This window comes from Megalobrama amblycephala, linkage group LG4 (genome assembly GCF_018812025.1).
Source record: "Megalobrama amblycephala isolate DHTTF-2021 linkage group LG4, ASM1881202v1, whole genome shotgun sequence".
Taxonomy (NCBI): Eukaryota; Metazoa; Chordata; class Actinopteri; order Cypriniformes; family Xenocyprididae; genus Megalobrama; species Megalobrama amblycephala.
The window spans coordinates 12,092,384-12,108,872 of NC_063047.1; the positions used below are offsets into that span (position 1 = coordinate 12,092,384).

The 16,489-nt window shown below is 37.1% G+C and overlaps 1 protein-coding gene across 6 annotated transcripts in view; it reads left to right on the plus strand.

The window, feature by feature from the left end:
• trpm3 (transient receptor potential cation channel, subfamily M, member 3) overlaps nt 1-16,489 on the plus strand; it is a 193,307-nt gene that overhangs the window by 47,183 nt on the left and 129,635 nt on the right. For 2 of the 6 annotated variants that reach the window (XM_048187559.1, XM_048187560.1), the window contains exon 1: nt 14,905-15,144. The exons of the other annotated variants lie outside the window; for them this stretch is intronic. In XM_048187559.1, the coding sequence (XP_048043516.1) occupies nt 15,010-15,144 (135 nt within the window). In that variant the 5' untranslated portion in view covers nt 14,905-15,009. Of the gene's footprint in view, nt 1-14,904; nt 15,145-16,489 lie in introns of those variants that run through there. 6 annotated transcript variants of the gene reach the window in all.

The following is a 16,489-nucleotide window of genomic DNA, read 5'->3' on the forward strand; positions in this document are numbered from 1 at the left end:
TGTATTAAAAACAAAGTCAAACATTTTGCCTGCGATTTATTTTTTTTAAGTTTCAAAGACATTTTATTCAGTTTCAATTTATATTTTTATTAGTTTTTTAGAAAAGTTACATTCATTATTTTTGGAACAAATGTAATTCCATAGCGCTACATATTCTGCTCATTCATCAACTGAAAACAGACTAGACTAATCGATTCTTGGGATTTAAGAATCGATATCGGTTCATATCAAAGAGTTCATATGAGAATCGATTAAAATCGAGAAATATATATTTTTTTACCCAGCCCTAATAAACAGTTTGGATGCGTGTCAGTATATTATAATATGCATGTGTATCAGTGTGTTAGATCGGTGCATAGGTCTTAAAGTGATAACAGCCTAATATACCTACTGCAGTCTGTGTCATTAAAGTGGAAATAGAGCAGTCAGTCAAGTTAATTTTATTTAAAAAATGGATTTCCACTCTAATCAAAAATTATATAACAAACATGATAAATCTAACCATTCAAAGAGAAAAGAATGTTTTGTTAGAGCTTTTGTTGGAAGGGTGCCTCCATCTTGCAGTACTACAACCTGTGGGCTCTAGCATTATTTGCAATATTTGCAATTCAGGACTCCAGCAGTGAAGGAAAAGTTGTAATGGCACAGAATGCAAAAGGATCAAATAAGATGATGGAAAGGAAGATGGCTGGTTTAGTGATAACATTTGGAGTTATCCAGTGTATGGAGTCCTGATTGGTAAATCACGGTAAGAAATATTTATTTTGCGGTTTGCATCAGCTTTGATCTCTGTATGTTGTGGGATGACAAATGGGTGTTTATAATGGTTGTGATTCATTTTAATTTCTGACAGTTATATTGGCAATATAATGTATAGCTAAGTATAACTATGGAAATCTTGAGGCAATGGGACTTGTGTCTGAATATGTATTGGGAAGTGAAACAGTACTGTTCTCTGTTTCAGCGGTAATTTCTGAAAATGCCATTTGCTAACTCTTGTCCTTTGCTTTAACATTGTAAAACAATTTTTTACATCCAGGAGCAATGTAATTGTGGCCTCCCTTTTATTTTCTGATGCCCTGTGGCTTTCCTGTTTCCATCTTTCACTGTTTCTGTCTTTATCTTTCACCATCTGTTCACAAAAATGACATTTATTGAAAACGTTCAGCATTTTACATTTGTGATGCATTTCTGATTACATACCTGAAATGACTGTTGTGATTTCTTTTCTGCAGGCTTGAAAAAAGAGCCAAATAGTACATGAAAGAAAGGACCCATGAGAGTTTACACATAAACTTGCTTCCATGAGTCAAAAATCAAACTCCTATTCACTTGAATAAGGTTAGCAACAATCTATTCTATTTAGCTGTAACAGTTTGCCCAGCGATGAAGCTCAGAAAAAAATGATCCTAAGAAAAATGTCATGCTGTTTAAAATCTAACAGACACAAATAAATAAAATCAACTTGAAATGACTAAAAAGAGAGAAAGAAAGCACAAAATAAAACAGAATAAATAATTTACATTCCAGTGCTTCCCACAGGTTTGAAATATACTTGCGGTGGTAGCCGGTGGTAGCACAAAAATGGTCTACTACATGTGACAAACAAATAATGTGTGATTTTTAACAATATTTTTATTTATTGAAATTAATTTTAATTACATAGCATATTACATTTAATTACATACTAATATTATGCATTATTATGCATTGTAAATTATGCAAAAATTACAGCATTTAAATGGTTCACCTTTTCCTATGTTCTCCTTGCTGTCATATAGTGTCTCTCTCAGTGAATGGGACACAGATTTTACTAGTAAAATTTATAAATTGAATAATATCAAATAATGTTCTTAGTCTTTTCTTCCTGTGGAGGAGACTACAATAATTTACTATGAATTAAATGGAAATCAAATTAAATACAATTTATTGTGTAACCAAAATACCAATAATGCCCAAAAGAAAAAGAAAAAACTTAGCGTGTGACTTTTAATTATAAACAAGCCCGAAATACACCGGGACTCTTACTTTGAGATGTCTGTACTATTGCAGGCTGATCCTTCAGATTCTTACAACCGTATAAAACATTTTATATAAAGGCCATAAAGTAGACATTGTAGTAATTTATCAACTTGAGTTCATTAGCAATCGCTTGGCATAAATCTGCACTTTTCATTGATTGAGAATCACTTTGAAGCAGCCTGAAGCGCTGTTGCGCGAGCTTGTAGAACACGCAACAGCCCCCCCTTGTGACTTTGCAAAATGCAGCGCCGTTTGAATGTTAGCGGGAATAAACATTTCTGACACACACATAACGAGCAGGTACGAAACGACTAGTTAATCGATCATGGATGGTTTCATTATCTTGCGCGAATATAAAAGTATAAGAGGATAAAAATAATAAAAGCAAAAATGTGTCTCCAAATATACTTGGGCGGCCCGCCCAAGTAAAGTCTATGTGTGGGAAGCACTGTATTCTTTACATTCAGCCCCAGTCCTCTTTTGTCAACCCGCTTTTGCAACTTACTCATATGCAACCGTGGGCGCTTATTATTCCAAAGAAATGACTTGGTTAGCTTATCAAACTGTTTAAAATATTGCAGAGGAATCTTTACTGGGATTGACTGAAGTAAATAATTAATTCTTGGAAGGCAGTTCATTTTAAGAACATTCATCTTACCCCAAAGAGACAGATTTAGTGATGACCACCTCCCTACATCATTTGAAATTTTTTGTAGCAATGGTTCTAAATTCACCCTTACTAAATCTTTAAGTTTATAAGAGAAGAGAAGTGCACTAATAGTTTTTAATTTTCATGTTTGTTCTTATTTTTAATTGCAAATATAAAATAATGAAATAAAATAAAGTGAAGTAAAATTTTGGTTGCATTGCCCACCTCTGCTTTAACCTGAATGGTCTGTCATCAATTTTTCTTGTGTTACCTTGTAAGGATTTTTAAAATATGGAAATGAAAATAGGAAAATTAGAAATTAGAAATTGGTTGAACACAGACTAGTGAACTCACTAGTTAAAAAAGTTTATAAATCAGCCAAATCATGTTTCTATTTAAAGGTCCCGTTCTTCGTGATCCCATGTTTCAAACTTTAGTTAGTGTGTAATGTTGTTGTTAGAGTACAAATAAAATCTGTAAAATTTTAAAGCTCAAAGTTCAATGCCAAGTGAGATATTTTGTTTAACAGAAGTCGCCTACATCGAACGGCCAGTTTGGACTACATCCCTCTACTTCCTTCTTTAATGACATCACTAAAACAGTTTTTTGACTAACCTCCGCCACAGGAATACACAAGAGTTGCGTTTGTAGAGTGTGTTTGTCGCCATGTCGTCGAAACGCTGTTATTTTCATCCCGCAGTCCAATCACCGGGTCTGATTCTGGCTCAAATTGATAGGGTCAAATTAAAGACATGTTTACAATAACACTGAGCGCATGCATCTCCACGTTATGGTAAGAGGCGTGACCTTTCCGGGCAAGATGCGCTAAGCTGCTGTCGAATCACAACACAGGAACCGCTGGCACAATCAGAACTCGTTACGTATTTCTGAAGGAGGGACTTCATAGTACAAGGAAGTCATCAGCCCGTTTTTATGACAGTGGAAACAGCGGTATACAGATAAGTAAATTATGTGAAAAATACTGTGTTTTTTTACACGCGAAACATGAACACATGTTACAGTATATTGCACACTATAAACACAATCAAAGCTTCAAAAAAACATGAAAAACGGGACCTTTAAAGCTAATGTTTTTTGTTTTTTGCACAGGTTTCTTTAAGGGTTTTATAGAGTGAGGTCAGGTTAGGTGATAGAAAATATGCATATTGATGAGGGAAACTTGTTCCAGGTACGGCATCATGAATATGAAATGATTTTTTCCCCTCCATTACTAACCTTGCAAAGAGACTCTGGTGAGGTTTTTAATTTTGATTCCTGTTTACAGTTCACATTACATGACAAAGCACCATGAACATAGTCTATTAGTCTATCTATAACATAGTGTATTAATAATGTGCCTGACATGTAGAGGTTGGTTTTTGATGGCGGCTCACTGGGCCCTATGGGTTTGATGGCTCCAGATGGGGCAGGGAGAGATCAGCCAGTGGAGGTCTTCCTGAGAGAGGGAGGAGACCCAGTAGGAGACTCAGCCCATCCTCTGACTCCTCCATAGCCCCACAGAGCTGCTATTATCCTCTTGCCTCCAGGACCAGGCTCAGCATCACAGGCTTAGAAGAGCACCAGTGACAGCGCTGTATTGTAAAGGGACACATGCACACATACGCAGATCTCAAATAAATTAAAATACTCATCTCAAATATTCATACCAAGTGCACATTCACGTCCTCCAGAACAAAAGCATGCTAATACAAAACATGCTCTTGTTATTCCCGTCACACTTGCAATTAAATATGCCTGCATTTGCATGCACATACAAACAAATAATTGCTTTTGTTCACAGTAGTATACACAATTAGAATGGAGCATATGTCTTTGGATTTACATAAAGAGCATCTACTGTACGGTTAGCAGCATTTTTGCTTGGAATGAAATGCGAGTTTAATGAATTCATACTTTTCAGAATCATTTCACAGTGGGCAATACAATGTAATTTGCTGACTGGCAGGTGGGAATTGGTTTCATATTCACACTCGTCAGTTCACAAATCAGATCTGGCACAGGCGCATCGGAAGAAAATAGCTTGAGCCTGCAATGCTTCTCAGTTTCCTGCTGCTTCTTGACTCGACTATTATTTTTGTAATACTTCAAATTAAACTAGCTACAGTGATTCTATAGTTCCTCAGGTGCAATTTGATCTCATAAATCTGTATTTTGGATGGGTGTTTGTAAATGAACAAGGTTACATGATCAGAGTTGGTACTGGTGAACATTTCCTTTGTGAATTCTACTAAACGATGCTTCCTGAACATGAATCACATAAAGCTGCCACATGCTGGCAGAAATTTTGTTGTAATTCACTGTAAATTGCCTTTCAGTGGCTTAAATGTAAATTTCAGTCATTTACATGCAAGCCATTTTGCAGACGCCCTTATGCAGAGTGACTTACTAAACATGCTTAAAACATCTCAAGCTTGCATACTGAAAAACCTCTGCATCTGTAGTTTTTGTCACAATTACATTCTGCTTGATATCTTTTTTTAATACTATTTTCAGTCCTGGCTGTCTATGTCCTTGTTCTCGCACATTTTCATTTGCGAGTGGAAGGCCAAAATCTAATTGTTCCCAATAGACTAGAGTGAATGTCTGTTTAACATGTGATATCTTAATGCTAATGGAAAAAAGCATGCTTTCCTGGGCATCCACTATGGCTTTAAACAGCATGGCCATGTTTGTTTTGCTCTTTAGGAAGAGGGTCAGGGTACTTAAGGTTTATTATTTTCTGTGTAAAAGCTCAGAATTAATGCTTAATGTTTTACTACTGCCGTTCTGACTTCTCTTACAGTTTCCGTGCTCTGTAACTGAACTGGGAACAGGAGAGTTCACAAATACTTGGTCCCTCTAGTGGTTATGTCTTAAAATGTAGGCTATTTGTTCTAAATGCACAGTATTGCATACTTTAAATTACTGCTTTTTATTCTACATTTTCCTTAAAAAAAATACAGTTTTAAATAATTATGTTGAAGCAATATTGTATGTTAAGTATTATTAATTAAACTAAATTTGAGAATTAATCGTAATTTACTCATTTTCTTTGAGTCATTAATTAAGTGAAGGGCACTGCAAGCTCTTGCATTGTGTGCTAAAGGAAAAGTCAAAAGTAAAGTAAAAATTCAAATAAAACCTGATGGAGATGCATAAAGTTGTCTGAGTAATTCTTTAAGGCTTTGAAAGAACTGTAGATCTCAGTGCATGCTGATGATTTATACAAGGTAACAATCAGCATCTCTTTAGACCTGAAGTACAGCCTGTTCATCAAAAGTTATATTAGAAAGTGACTTATTGCCTCATTGTGATGCTTCTGCCTCGGACTTGCAGACTGCAGAGGTGAAGGATCATTTACTTGCATCAGTGGGTTTAGGTGAAGGCTTGCAGATGCAGTGGCTGTTCTTTATAAAAGTGTCAGGGCAGGTACTAGCAACTACTGAAGCATGAAGTGGGCTTCTTAGGTTGATTGAAGATCAGGTGCCACATTCTGGATCATCTGTAGTTTAAGTGTGCATGCAGGAAAATTAGCCAAGGTTTTTTTAGCCAGTTTTTACTAGTGGGTGCAGGACACTATAGTTAGCACTATAGTATAATTTATGTAAGTGAGGATAGCAAAATAAAGTAAACTGACATATTATACCCCAAAATTCTTCATATAGTGGACTACCAGTAAAACTGATAAAAATTTAGAACCAAAAATTATTCAGACACTTTGACCTGACCATATATATATATATATATATATATATATATATATATATATATATATATATATATATATATATATATATATACACATACCTACAGTGGTGGTCAGAATTATTGGTACCCTTGGTAAATATGATCAAAGATGACTGTTAAAATAGATCTGCATTGTTTATCCTTTTGATCTTTAATTCATTAATTTAGCAAAAATCTAACCTTTCATTAAATAAAAAGAATTAAAAGTGGGGGGAAAATCACATTACGAAATAAATGTTTTTCTCCAAAACACATTGGTCACAATTATTGGGACCCCTAGATTTTTTTATGAGTAAAATATCTCTGAAGTATATTCCCATTCATATTTACATTTTTTTTTTTTTTTTTTTAGCACACCAGGGTGATAATGAACATGATATTGTCCAGCCATGACTAGGCCAAATTCCCTTAATCATTCACCACAATAAGTAAAACCAAAGAATATAGTTCTGATGTGCAGCAAAAGATTGTTGAGCTTCACAAAATAGAAAGTGGCTGTAAGAAAAACTAAACTAAACTAAAGCATTGAAAATCCCCATTTCCACCATCAGGGCAATAATTAAGAAGTTCCAATCAACTAAAGATGTTACAAATCTACCTGGAAGAGGACATGTGTCTAAATCGTCCTAATGCATGGTGAGGAGGAGAGTTTGAGTGGACAAAGACTCTCCAAGGATCATAGTTGGAGAATTGCAGAGATTAGTTGAGTCTTGAGTCTCAGAAAGCCTAAAAAAATATATCAAACAGCACCTACATTACCACAAGTTGTTTGGGAGGGTTTCAAGAAAAATCCTCCTCACTCATCCAGAAACAAACTCCAGCATATTCAGTTGTCAGACAAGACTGGAACTTCAAATGGGACCGGCTTCTATGGTCAGATGAAACTAAAAAAGAGCTTTTTGGCAGCAAACCCACCAGATGGGTTTGGTGCACACAGAGATAAAAAGTACCCCATGCCTATGGTTAAATATACTGCTGGATCTTTAATGTTGTGGGCCTATTTTAATGCTGGAGGTCCTGGACATCTTGTTCAGATACATGGTATCATGGATTCTATCAAATACCAACAGATAAAAAATCGAAACCTGACCGCTTCTGCTAGAAATCCAATAATGGGCCATGGTTGGATCTTCCATCAGGTCAATGATCCAAAACAAACATCAAAACCAACACAAAAATGTGTCACTCAGCACAAAATGAAGCTTCTTCCATGGCCGTCCCAGTCCCCTGACCTGAACCCTAAAGAAAATGAGTGGAGTGAACTGAAGAGAAGAAGCACCAACATGCCCTTACTTCTTACACATTACTATAATATTAAAGGTTACAATTAACAACAGAGCCCAAACTATTTTTAGATATAATAATCAACACTCAAATAAAAAATGTAAATTGCACATAAGGCAGGCTTTGCATTAATTTCTAAATCTAATTATAAAGTTAATTTTCTACTCCAATTCATTTTTTTAAATAAAATCAGTTGTTGATGGCAGCGGATGGAGTTCAGAGGGCAGGTGGTAGATCACTTGGAAACTTCAGCCTCAGAGAGTGGGGTGGGAACTGTTTGTGAAAGTATGGTGTGGCTGCTGATGGATAGCACCTTTTCAGTGTAAAAAGTGACAGTCTTTAGCAGTGAGAAAAATGGTGCGAGGAGGTGGAAGAAGAGAGAGGAGAATGACACAAGCAGTCTGCAGGCGTATGAACTGATGATCATGATGTGGCTTCGGCCACCTCTATTAAGATGAAAAAAGACCCTGATTGAACTGCTTTTCTCGGGTCATGTGATCTCTTTTGGACTTCATACAGATTCTGACTACTTTTTGTCAGCTCTTTTGAAAGCTCAGTTCTTCTGACACTTGCTTCATCAGTTTGGTTAACTCCACCCAGTCCAGTTTGCATAAATATTTACAGCAATTCTAGATTTTTTTAGACTTAATTTTATAGAGTGAGATTTAAGACTAATATTTAAAATAAATACTTAGATTTAGCATTTATATTTAGTAATAATGTCTTAATTTAATAAAAAAAAAGAAGTTTAATCTTAAATGTAAAAAGTGATATTGTAAAATCTTTATAATAGTTTTTTGGGGTTGCATGTGGAAATATTTGTTGGTTATTTGCAGGACAGTAATATATAGCCAGAGCTCCATAATATGCCATTGTGCATTTGCACAAAAAAGCTAATTGTGCTTAAAATATACAATATTATTGTGTTTTGGGGTAATGCTTTGTGCTATGCTTTTTGCTTTGTTTCAGATGTGTTAATATTCAAATTATCAGATTTTTCAGGTGTTGCAAATATACATGCTGTTCTTCACTCTCAGCTTCAGTATAAAAAAAACATTGATAAGCAACAGCTAGATCAATAAAATGATTCTTTATATAACCCAGCTCAGTTAAGAGGTGCATGGATTTGTTTTATGTGATGGCCATCTAGTGTTTGAACAGATGCATCACACAGATTTTTTTTTTTTTGTGCTTGTAGTTATTTAAAATCTAGAAAAATGAGTAAGTGAGGAGACATGTTCATGGAGTCAGAATGAGCATATCAAAGAAGATATGACGATATTTAAATGAAAGGGTGGTAATGAAATGACTGCAGGGGAAATATAAAGTGTATAGAGTTCAGAAAGGGAAATAAGGAGAGCCTGATAGTCGATAGAAAGACTTTCGTGGCAGTGAACGCAGTTGATGTCAGGATTACAAAATTATCATAAAACAAGCACACAGATTCTACATTCCCAAAAGTATGCCAGTGATACACATTCCCACAAATACGTCCATTACTGGATTCAAAATTGCAACAAAACCTATTCTGGTGCAAATTTAACCTGTATCTATAATTCAAAATGACATCAAGTAGCATGGTGAGCGTACCTCCAAGGTTATATTCTTCTGTGATTACTCACTGAAATGGGCCAATGTCACTATAAAGCCAAACAACATCTTTAATCATTTTACACAGTGTGGTGTTACATAAATAGGTACAGTGAGTTCCACTACTAGACAGAAAAGCCTGAAGTTGTATAATACATCAGCAGGAATATCTTCAACCTTTGCTAAGTGGAGCCTTGACAATAGAAAAAAAACCATCCTGTCACATACCCCCAGTGCGTTAGGCAGGTCACACATAATCACCAGCGCTCTTTAAAACTAAAGAAAGCAAATGGCTCATTATCTTGATGACCAAGAAGCGTTTGATTTTCACTGCCCACAACCGCACAGCATTCATCTCAATAAATAGAATCTCTGCTGCTCTAACAAGCATACTTTTTACATAATTAGAGCTTCTGCTGGGTACATAATAGATACAAATGCAGTGTTGCTCTATTGTTATTATGTGTTCTATGCATTCTAAATAAGTATATATAGCGAAATGTGGTTTAGAAAGATAGTGACCAAATATTGAAAATGTCTTTGACAGCTAAGGTGCAAAATCAGTTCTGCGGAGATTAAAGGATGTTATAGTGTGCTAGGAACATTCACTTCTGTGACTGTTTTAAATTGGCAGGGCTTGCCATGCTCCCGAACTAATACAGCTTGCAACTGTGGCTCATTAAAGAGACAGTTCTCACTCCATCATCCCTTGTGAATAATGATAAGGGTGCAGGTTTCGCCACAAAAGAAGCACCCTGTAGGGACCTATTGATTGTTTAGTAAATCTTTATCATTCGGACCTGATAATGGAGCAGTTTTGTACAGCTCTGGGTATAAGCAATGTTTGTTAAAGTCTGTTTTGTGAAAATCAATTTGTTGGTGTATGTATTTGTTTTGGTTAAAATTATTAGTGCAACTTATTATTTAGAGCTATCTCACAGTGCTTGGAGTCACACAGTGACAGCCTAAATGAATGTCTAAGGATTGTGGGAATGGCCATTACGCTGATGATGAGTGAAAGAGAGAGACAGAATCCTAAAGCGTCACATTCTCTGTCCTCTTTCAGGAGAGGCTTTTTACAACTGGAGAAAAGATTGAGATGTTTTTGTTGGGTATTTTCTCCTAATTTTTGTGTTTTGGTATTTTTTTATATCAACAGGCATTTTCTTCATTTTAGCATTTTTTTTATTAATTCCCTAAGGATTTATTCAACCATCAAGCATCATTTTACACTGAATCACTGCTGATAATGGGATCTGCCCTGAAACTGGCAGATGAATCAATGCTTGTGGGCGTATGTCTGAGGATATTCAACACCGTTGCATGTTCAAATATATTTGCATGCATACACATAAACTGATTAAAATACACAAACATACTGTAGAACATATTTTCCATACCACTGTTATGCAGTGAGAAGGTAGTGACATGTAAACAGCAGTATGTGATTGATTTTGTTTATAGGTCAAGAAATAATTAGATACTGCTGAGAATTGCTTGTTTGCATGTGCATGTGCATTTGTATAATGAAGGTCCTGTTTGAGCTGTGCAGATGTTGTGTGATGCAGGCTGAAGTTAAAATAAATGCTGCTGGTTAAGTAGTTGACTTTTACCCTATAGGCTTCGCTCACTTATCACCATTCTGATAGAGTTCAGGGGTTTGGCATGTAAATTTATAAATAGCTTATTAGGGCTTGTCTGGTCACATCCATAAATGTCATCAGCTGTCCCCCCCTCGGTGTTTTCAGTATCTACAGGCAGAATTAATTTGATTCTAAATCTCAGCTGCACTGTGATTATTCCGTTAAGGATTGGCAAAAAAGAGCAATTTTGACATTTGAATTTCAGCTCGATATATATGTATTTTTTTTTGTTATTATTGAACCTGCTATGCAGTACCTTTTTATTTTTTTAAATAAATATGCTTGTGTGTGTTTAAGATAGCAATTAGTAAGGACATTTAATAAATATAATAATAAAATGAAATTTAATAAAAATAACTAAACTGTATTAATTATAGCTTGATTATTTATACAATTAACAGGATAGAACCTAACAGGATGGAAATAAAGACATTGATCTGAAAGGTGAATTTTGAAATTCTCATTTTTGTATTTATATTTAGAAGCTTTTAGTGTATGGAAGATTCAGGTAAAAATAATATGAAAGTAGTGAAATTTATTTAATAAATGAACAAAATCACCACATTGTTTACTTAAATGCTTAGTTCACCCAAAAATGAAAATTTATTTCTCACCCTCATGTTGTTCTACACCCGTAAGACCTTCATTCATCTTCAGAACACAAATTAAGATGTTTTTGATGAAATCCGATGGCTCAGTGATGCCTATATTGCCAGCAATGTCACTGAACTGAGACATATTTAAAGTACAATCGTTTAACCTTAATATTATAAAGCAACGAGAATACTTTTTGTGCACCTAAAAGAAAACAAAATAAGGACTTTTCAACAATATCTAGTGATGGCCGATTTCAAAGCACTGCTTCAAAGATTTATGAGTCTTTTGTTTCCAATCAGTGGTTCGGATTGTGTATCACACTGCCAAAGTCACATGAACTATTGAAATTTCAAACACTTATGATGCAACGAAGCTTCGTTTACTGAAATCACGTGACTTTGGCACTCCGAACCACTGATTCGAAACAAGATTTGTAAAGCTTCGAAGCAGTGTTTTGAAATCGACCATCACTAGATTTTGTTGAAAAGTCGTTATTTTGTTTTTTTGGTGCACAAAATGCATTTTTGTCGCTTCATAATATTAAGGTAGAACCACTGTAGTCACATGAACTGTTTTAAATGTCTTTTGAAGCTTTCTGGATCTTGAGAGGTTCAGTGACATTGCTGGCAAAAGAGGCCTCGCTGAACCATCGGATTTCATCAAAAATATCTTAATTTGTGTTCCGAAGATGAACGAAGGTCTTACGGCAGAGGTCTGCGCGGGACTGTTTTTTTCGTCCCGCTCCCGCAATGGTTCTATTCCGCACGAACCCGCTCCCGCCTAAAATTCACTGTGTTCACCCGCTATCCGCATATAGTGATTTTCTTCCCGACCCGACAGGTCCCGCTAAAGATCGTTTTCAGAATCTCGCGTTTAAACTTCCCCTAAAGAAAAAGAGAGTGATTGAGGATAACAAATATAAAATGTTGCATATATACAAGATTTGTTATTTGTCTATAATGCTGTCAACACCATCCACGCAAGAACAGAATGACGCTGACTGACGACCGTTTCAGAACGTCTCTCCTCCAAAATCCGATCACAAAGGTTGAATGTTCTCTGAACGTGCACTCGCGCACCTCTAATGCAAAGAACATATCTTGCCAGGTTTTTGAACGCCATCACTGCAGAAAGTTTTGTTTACTTCAAATTCAAGCACAGATGCGCGGATGTCAATGCATCTCGGGAGCGACCGGGTTATTGTCAGACCGCCCGCTGCCGCCTAATGCACTCTATTCGGTTGTTAAGTCTGACGTCACGCGGCAGCGCTTCCGGGTCCAAACGCTCTATCTCATACCACAAGAAAACAACAAATGGTGCTAATATACACATGTAATACTACAACAACAAAATATATATATATAATTATAACCTTTATCTCCATACCAATATTCCAGATGGCCAGACAATGATTCATCTTTTATAAATCGTTAAAATATTAATAACTGTGACGCTGTGAGCACGGAGACTGTTGTGTAGACTATAAGTATTTAAAATGTTTAACTTTTTAAAATGATTGATGTTTAATTCGAATAAATAACGCTCATAAACGGCCGTTGATGGCATTTGCCAGTGAAACGAGTCGAGGGCTAGGACCCGGAAACGGCGTTCCTTACGTCACGACTTAACAAGCGGATAGTTACCGACCGCAATCCGCCTTTCATTCAAAATTTAATCCCGCGCAGCAAGAAATCTGATCGGGTCCCGCGGTTCCCGCAGGACAGCCGCGGGAATGCAGACCTCTATCTGAAGGGTGTGGAACGACATGAGGGTGAGTAATTCATGACAGAATTTTTTTATTTTTGGGTGAAATAACCTTTAATTGTAACATTGTGATAAATCTAATTAAAGATTTCAATCTTTAATACTTTCTCTAATATATTAAGACATAAGTTGGGACATAAAAATGCACTGCATGGTAGAATGACCCTACACATAACATATGGTTATGGCTGTCACGTAATATATGATAAGCATGTGTACAGTGTCTTCATGCTCTCTCAGTTTAAATCCCACTCACTAATCTCTGTGTCTCTGGGAGCTTCTCACTCGTGTTGTCAGATCTGATTGGAGGACAATCCTCTTTCCACATACCTGCACATTAAACCCAATCTTCCACTGACACTGGTAAACGGAGGTTGCTATGGATACACACTTTGCCTTGAAGAGTTGCATAATCTTCTCACCATCTCAGGATACCTTGAGTGACAGGAGAACCCCGCATCCAAGGAGGAAGCAGGAAGAGGAGGAGCTTCCCACTCGGTGCAGTACTTAGTATTCTATCCAGGTCTCTGTGACATCTCTCACATCTGCATGGCCAGGTGATGCCTGTGGAGAGTGGGGATTGATTGCTGAGATTCATTATTACGATCTGCTCCTCAGGGATGCCGACCTACTGACTGCAGTGCACAATGGCCAACTCTTCTACTGCTTTCTCTCAATTTTTCCTGCACCATTTATTTGTTTAAACACTTCTCCCTCAGGGAGATTTTTTTCCCTGACACGTTTTCTGAGACAAGGGGAGACCGTATAATAAGCACCGTATTATTAAACCCATCCAATGGAAGGGAGCAGTTCAATCCAGTGTTGCGCTCTCTCTCTCTCTCTCTCTCTCTCTCTCTCTCTACTTCCATTATCCTTTCGATGGTCAGTGCGTCATATGTTTGGAGAGGATGGAGTGTGCAGGGATGGAGGAGCAGGAGGGGGCTACAGAGGAAGAGAAAAGAGAGGGAATAGAGGAGAACAGGTCAAAGGTGTACAAATAGAAGACATTGGGAGGGAATCATGGAAATCCTTCCTCTCAGTTTTTCATTTGTGACCCGAAAGACCTAAAACAAGAGAAAGATGTGGTGTTAAAATGAAAAGATCAAAATTTGTCATTTTTTCCATCTGCTTTTCATTATTCCTCATCAATTCCAGTGCTTCGCCTCCGCAGAAACTCTCAACATCATTCTATAGCATGATCCCCTGAATCTTTTGTTTTTCCTTCTCTTTGTCAGCACGTACTATCATTCATGTTGTTTCCTTTCATCCATCTCTTTTCTTTCCTCCCCTCTCTCTCTCTCTCTCTCTCTCTCTCTCTCTGCTCTCTCTCCCTCTACGGGTTCTTCAAGACAGTGCCTCTCTGCTGCTCTACATCACAGCTACTGTTTCCCACTCTTCTCTCCTCCACTCTGCTTCGCTCCTCTTCTCTTTGCTTCTCTCCACTCATTCAGACCGCATGCTCCCTGTCATCTCTGGCACTGTTGGGTCTGTGTGGCCAGTGGAAGTGGACCCGGACACCCTGTATGGTCTGAAGGTGTTTTCCTGTTCCTGTGGATCTGTGGGGAGGGGAGGGAGGGCAGGGAGGGGGTGCAGGTGAAGGGAACCGTGTCGGGGGGATACAGGTTGCGCGGCTTTGCGGCAGGGGCTAAGGAGGGTCATGCTTCATGAGTTAAGAGGATTTCGGACAGAGACCACTCGTGCATCGCAGCCCCAATGTGGGGCCCTTTTCCGGATGGCGGGAATGTCCGGCCGGGAGCGATGAACCAGCTGGATGCTCCTCGGCCACTCAACTGGACCATACGGAAACTGTGCCACGCAGCCTTCCTTCCTTCCGTGCGCCTGCTTAAGGTACCCTGTGGGAGATTTTTTAAGAGAAAAATGCATAGGAAATATTAATTTTGTCTTGTACTAATTTAATTAGTTGTTGAAGAGAGGGAAATAGTGAACAAAAGCTCATTTTAAAGCAGATTTTAAGTTTATCTGATACATTGTCTCTCATGAAATGAGTACTGTGACCTGTGGGATTGATTCTCTCTAAAGCATTTTCATTCGCTCAGAAATTCACTGCTTCATAGAGCTTTTTCTTGCAGTGCGCTGAACCAGCTAACTTCTCCGTCTTATTTGATAATGACAGGTACTCTGCTCATGTGGAAGTATATTGTCAGTTTGAACTGTTGAGGTCTAGCAGCTAAATTAAAAATTATATCACATGGTGTGCAATAAGTGCTGTCAGCCTCTCAGGAGTAATGCTTTATTGCTTGCCCACAGATCACTTATAACTTGCATTTGTCTTGCATCACCAACATAGCATTTCACATGAATCAAAAACTTATCAATTGCATGCATGATAATGAATATTACCTTTGTTTTGATATTTTGCACAGAGGTGTTAACTAACAGGTATTAATAAAGCTTTACTGCACACTTGGGACCATGATAGTTGCTTTATGAGAGGGAAAGCTCCAGAGAGATTTCTGCTGGTAGTATAGTAATGTACGCAGTATGTAATGTAATTTCCTTTTGTATTATTGTCAGTGATGTTATATTACCTGTTTTCTGCTCATATTATAGTAATAGAACATAGATCGGTCACAGACAGTTCTTACATGTGTTTAGCGCTATCAGGAGTGAAATACTCTATAGGTCATGACTCACAGTGTTATGAGTGGATCATTATGTTCTTGTTTCAGTTTTTCAGCTCTGGAGGTGTAGTATTAGAGAGAACTATGCTTTTCACTATGGCTGTGAAACACTGAGGACTGGATCCTATTAAGGGTTTCAGACAAAAGAAATAACCAGGGTGTCATTGACTCCTAAAATGAAACATTTTGGAGCCAAATGACTTTTAATCGACAAACTACTGATTCGCTTGATAAAGATCTTTCAAAATTGTTTCAGTTCACTGAGTGAATTTCTTACTTAAACTAGTCATTTCTGTGATTATACAACTTACAGTAAATCATCACAGTAGTAAACTACTAGGGTGTTTTCTATGTATTTCATATGAATTTGTTCCAATCTGATGTTGTCACTCTCATGGTCTTGATTGTTTTTGTGTAATAGTTAAACTGTCAAGGTGGTTCACTGTAGGTTCCAGTATGTCACTCAGGTTCTAGTCCTTACCATTTTCTGTGAATGTGTGAGACTTCCGAATCAACAGTTATAGATAAATAACTAGAAGAATAACAAAGTG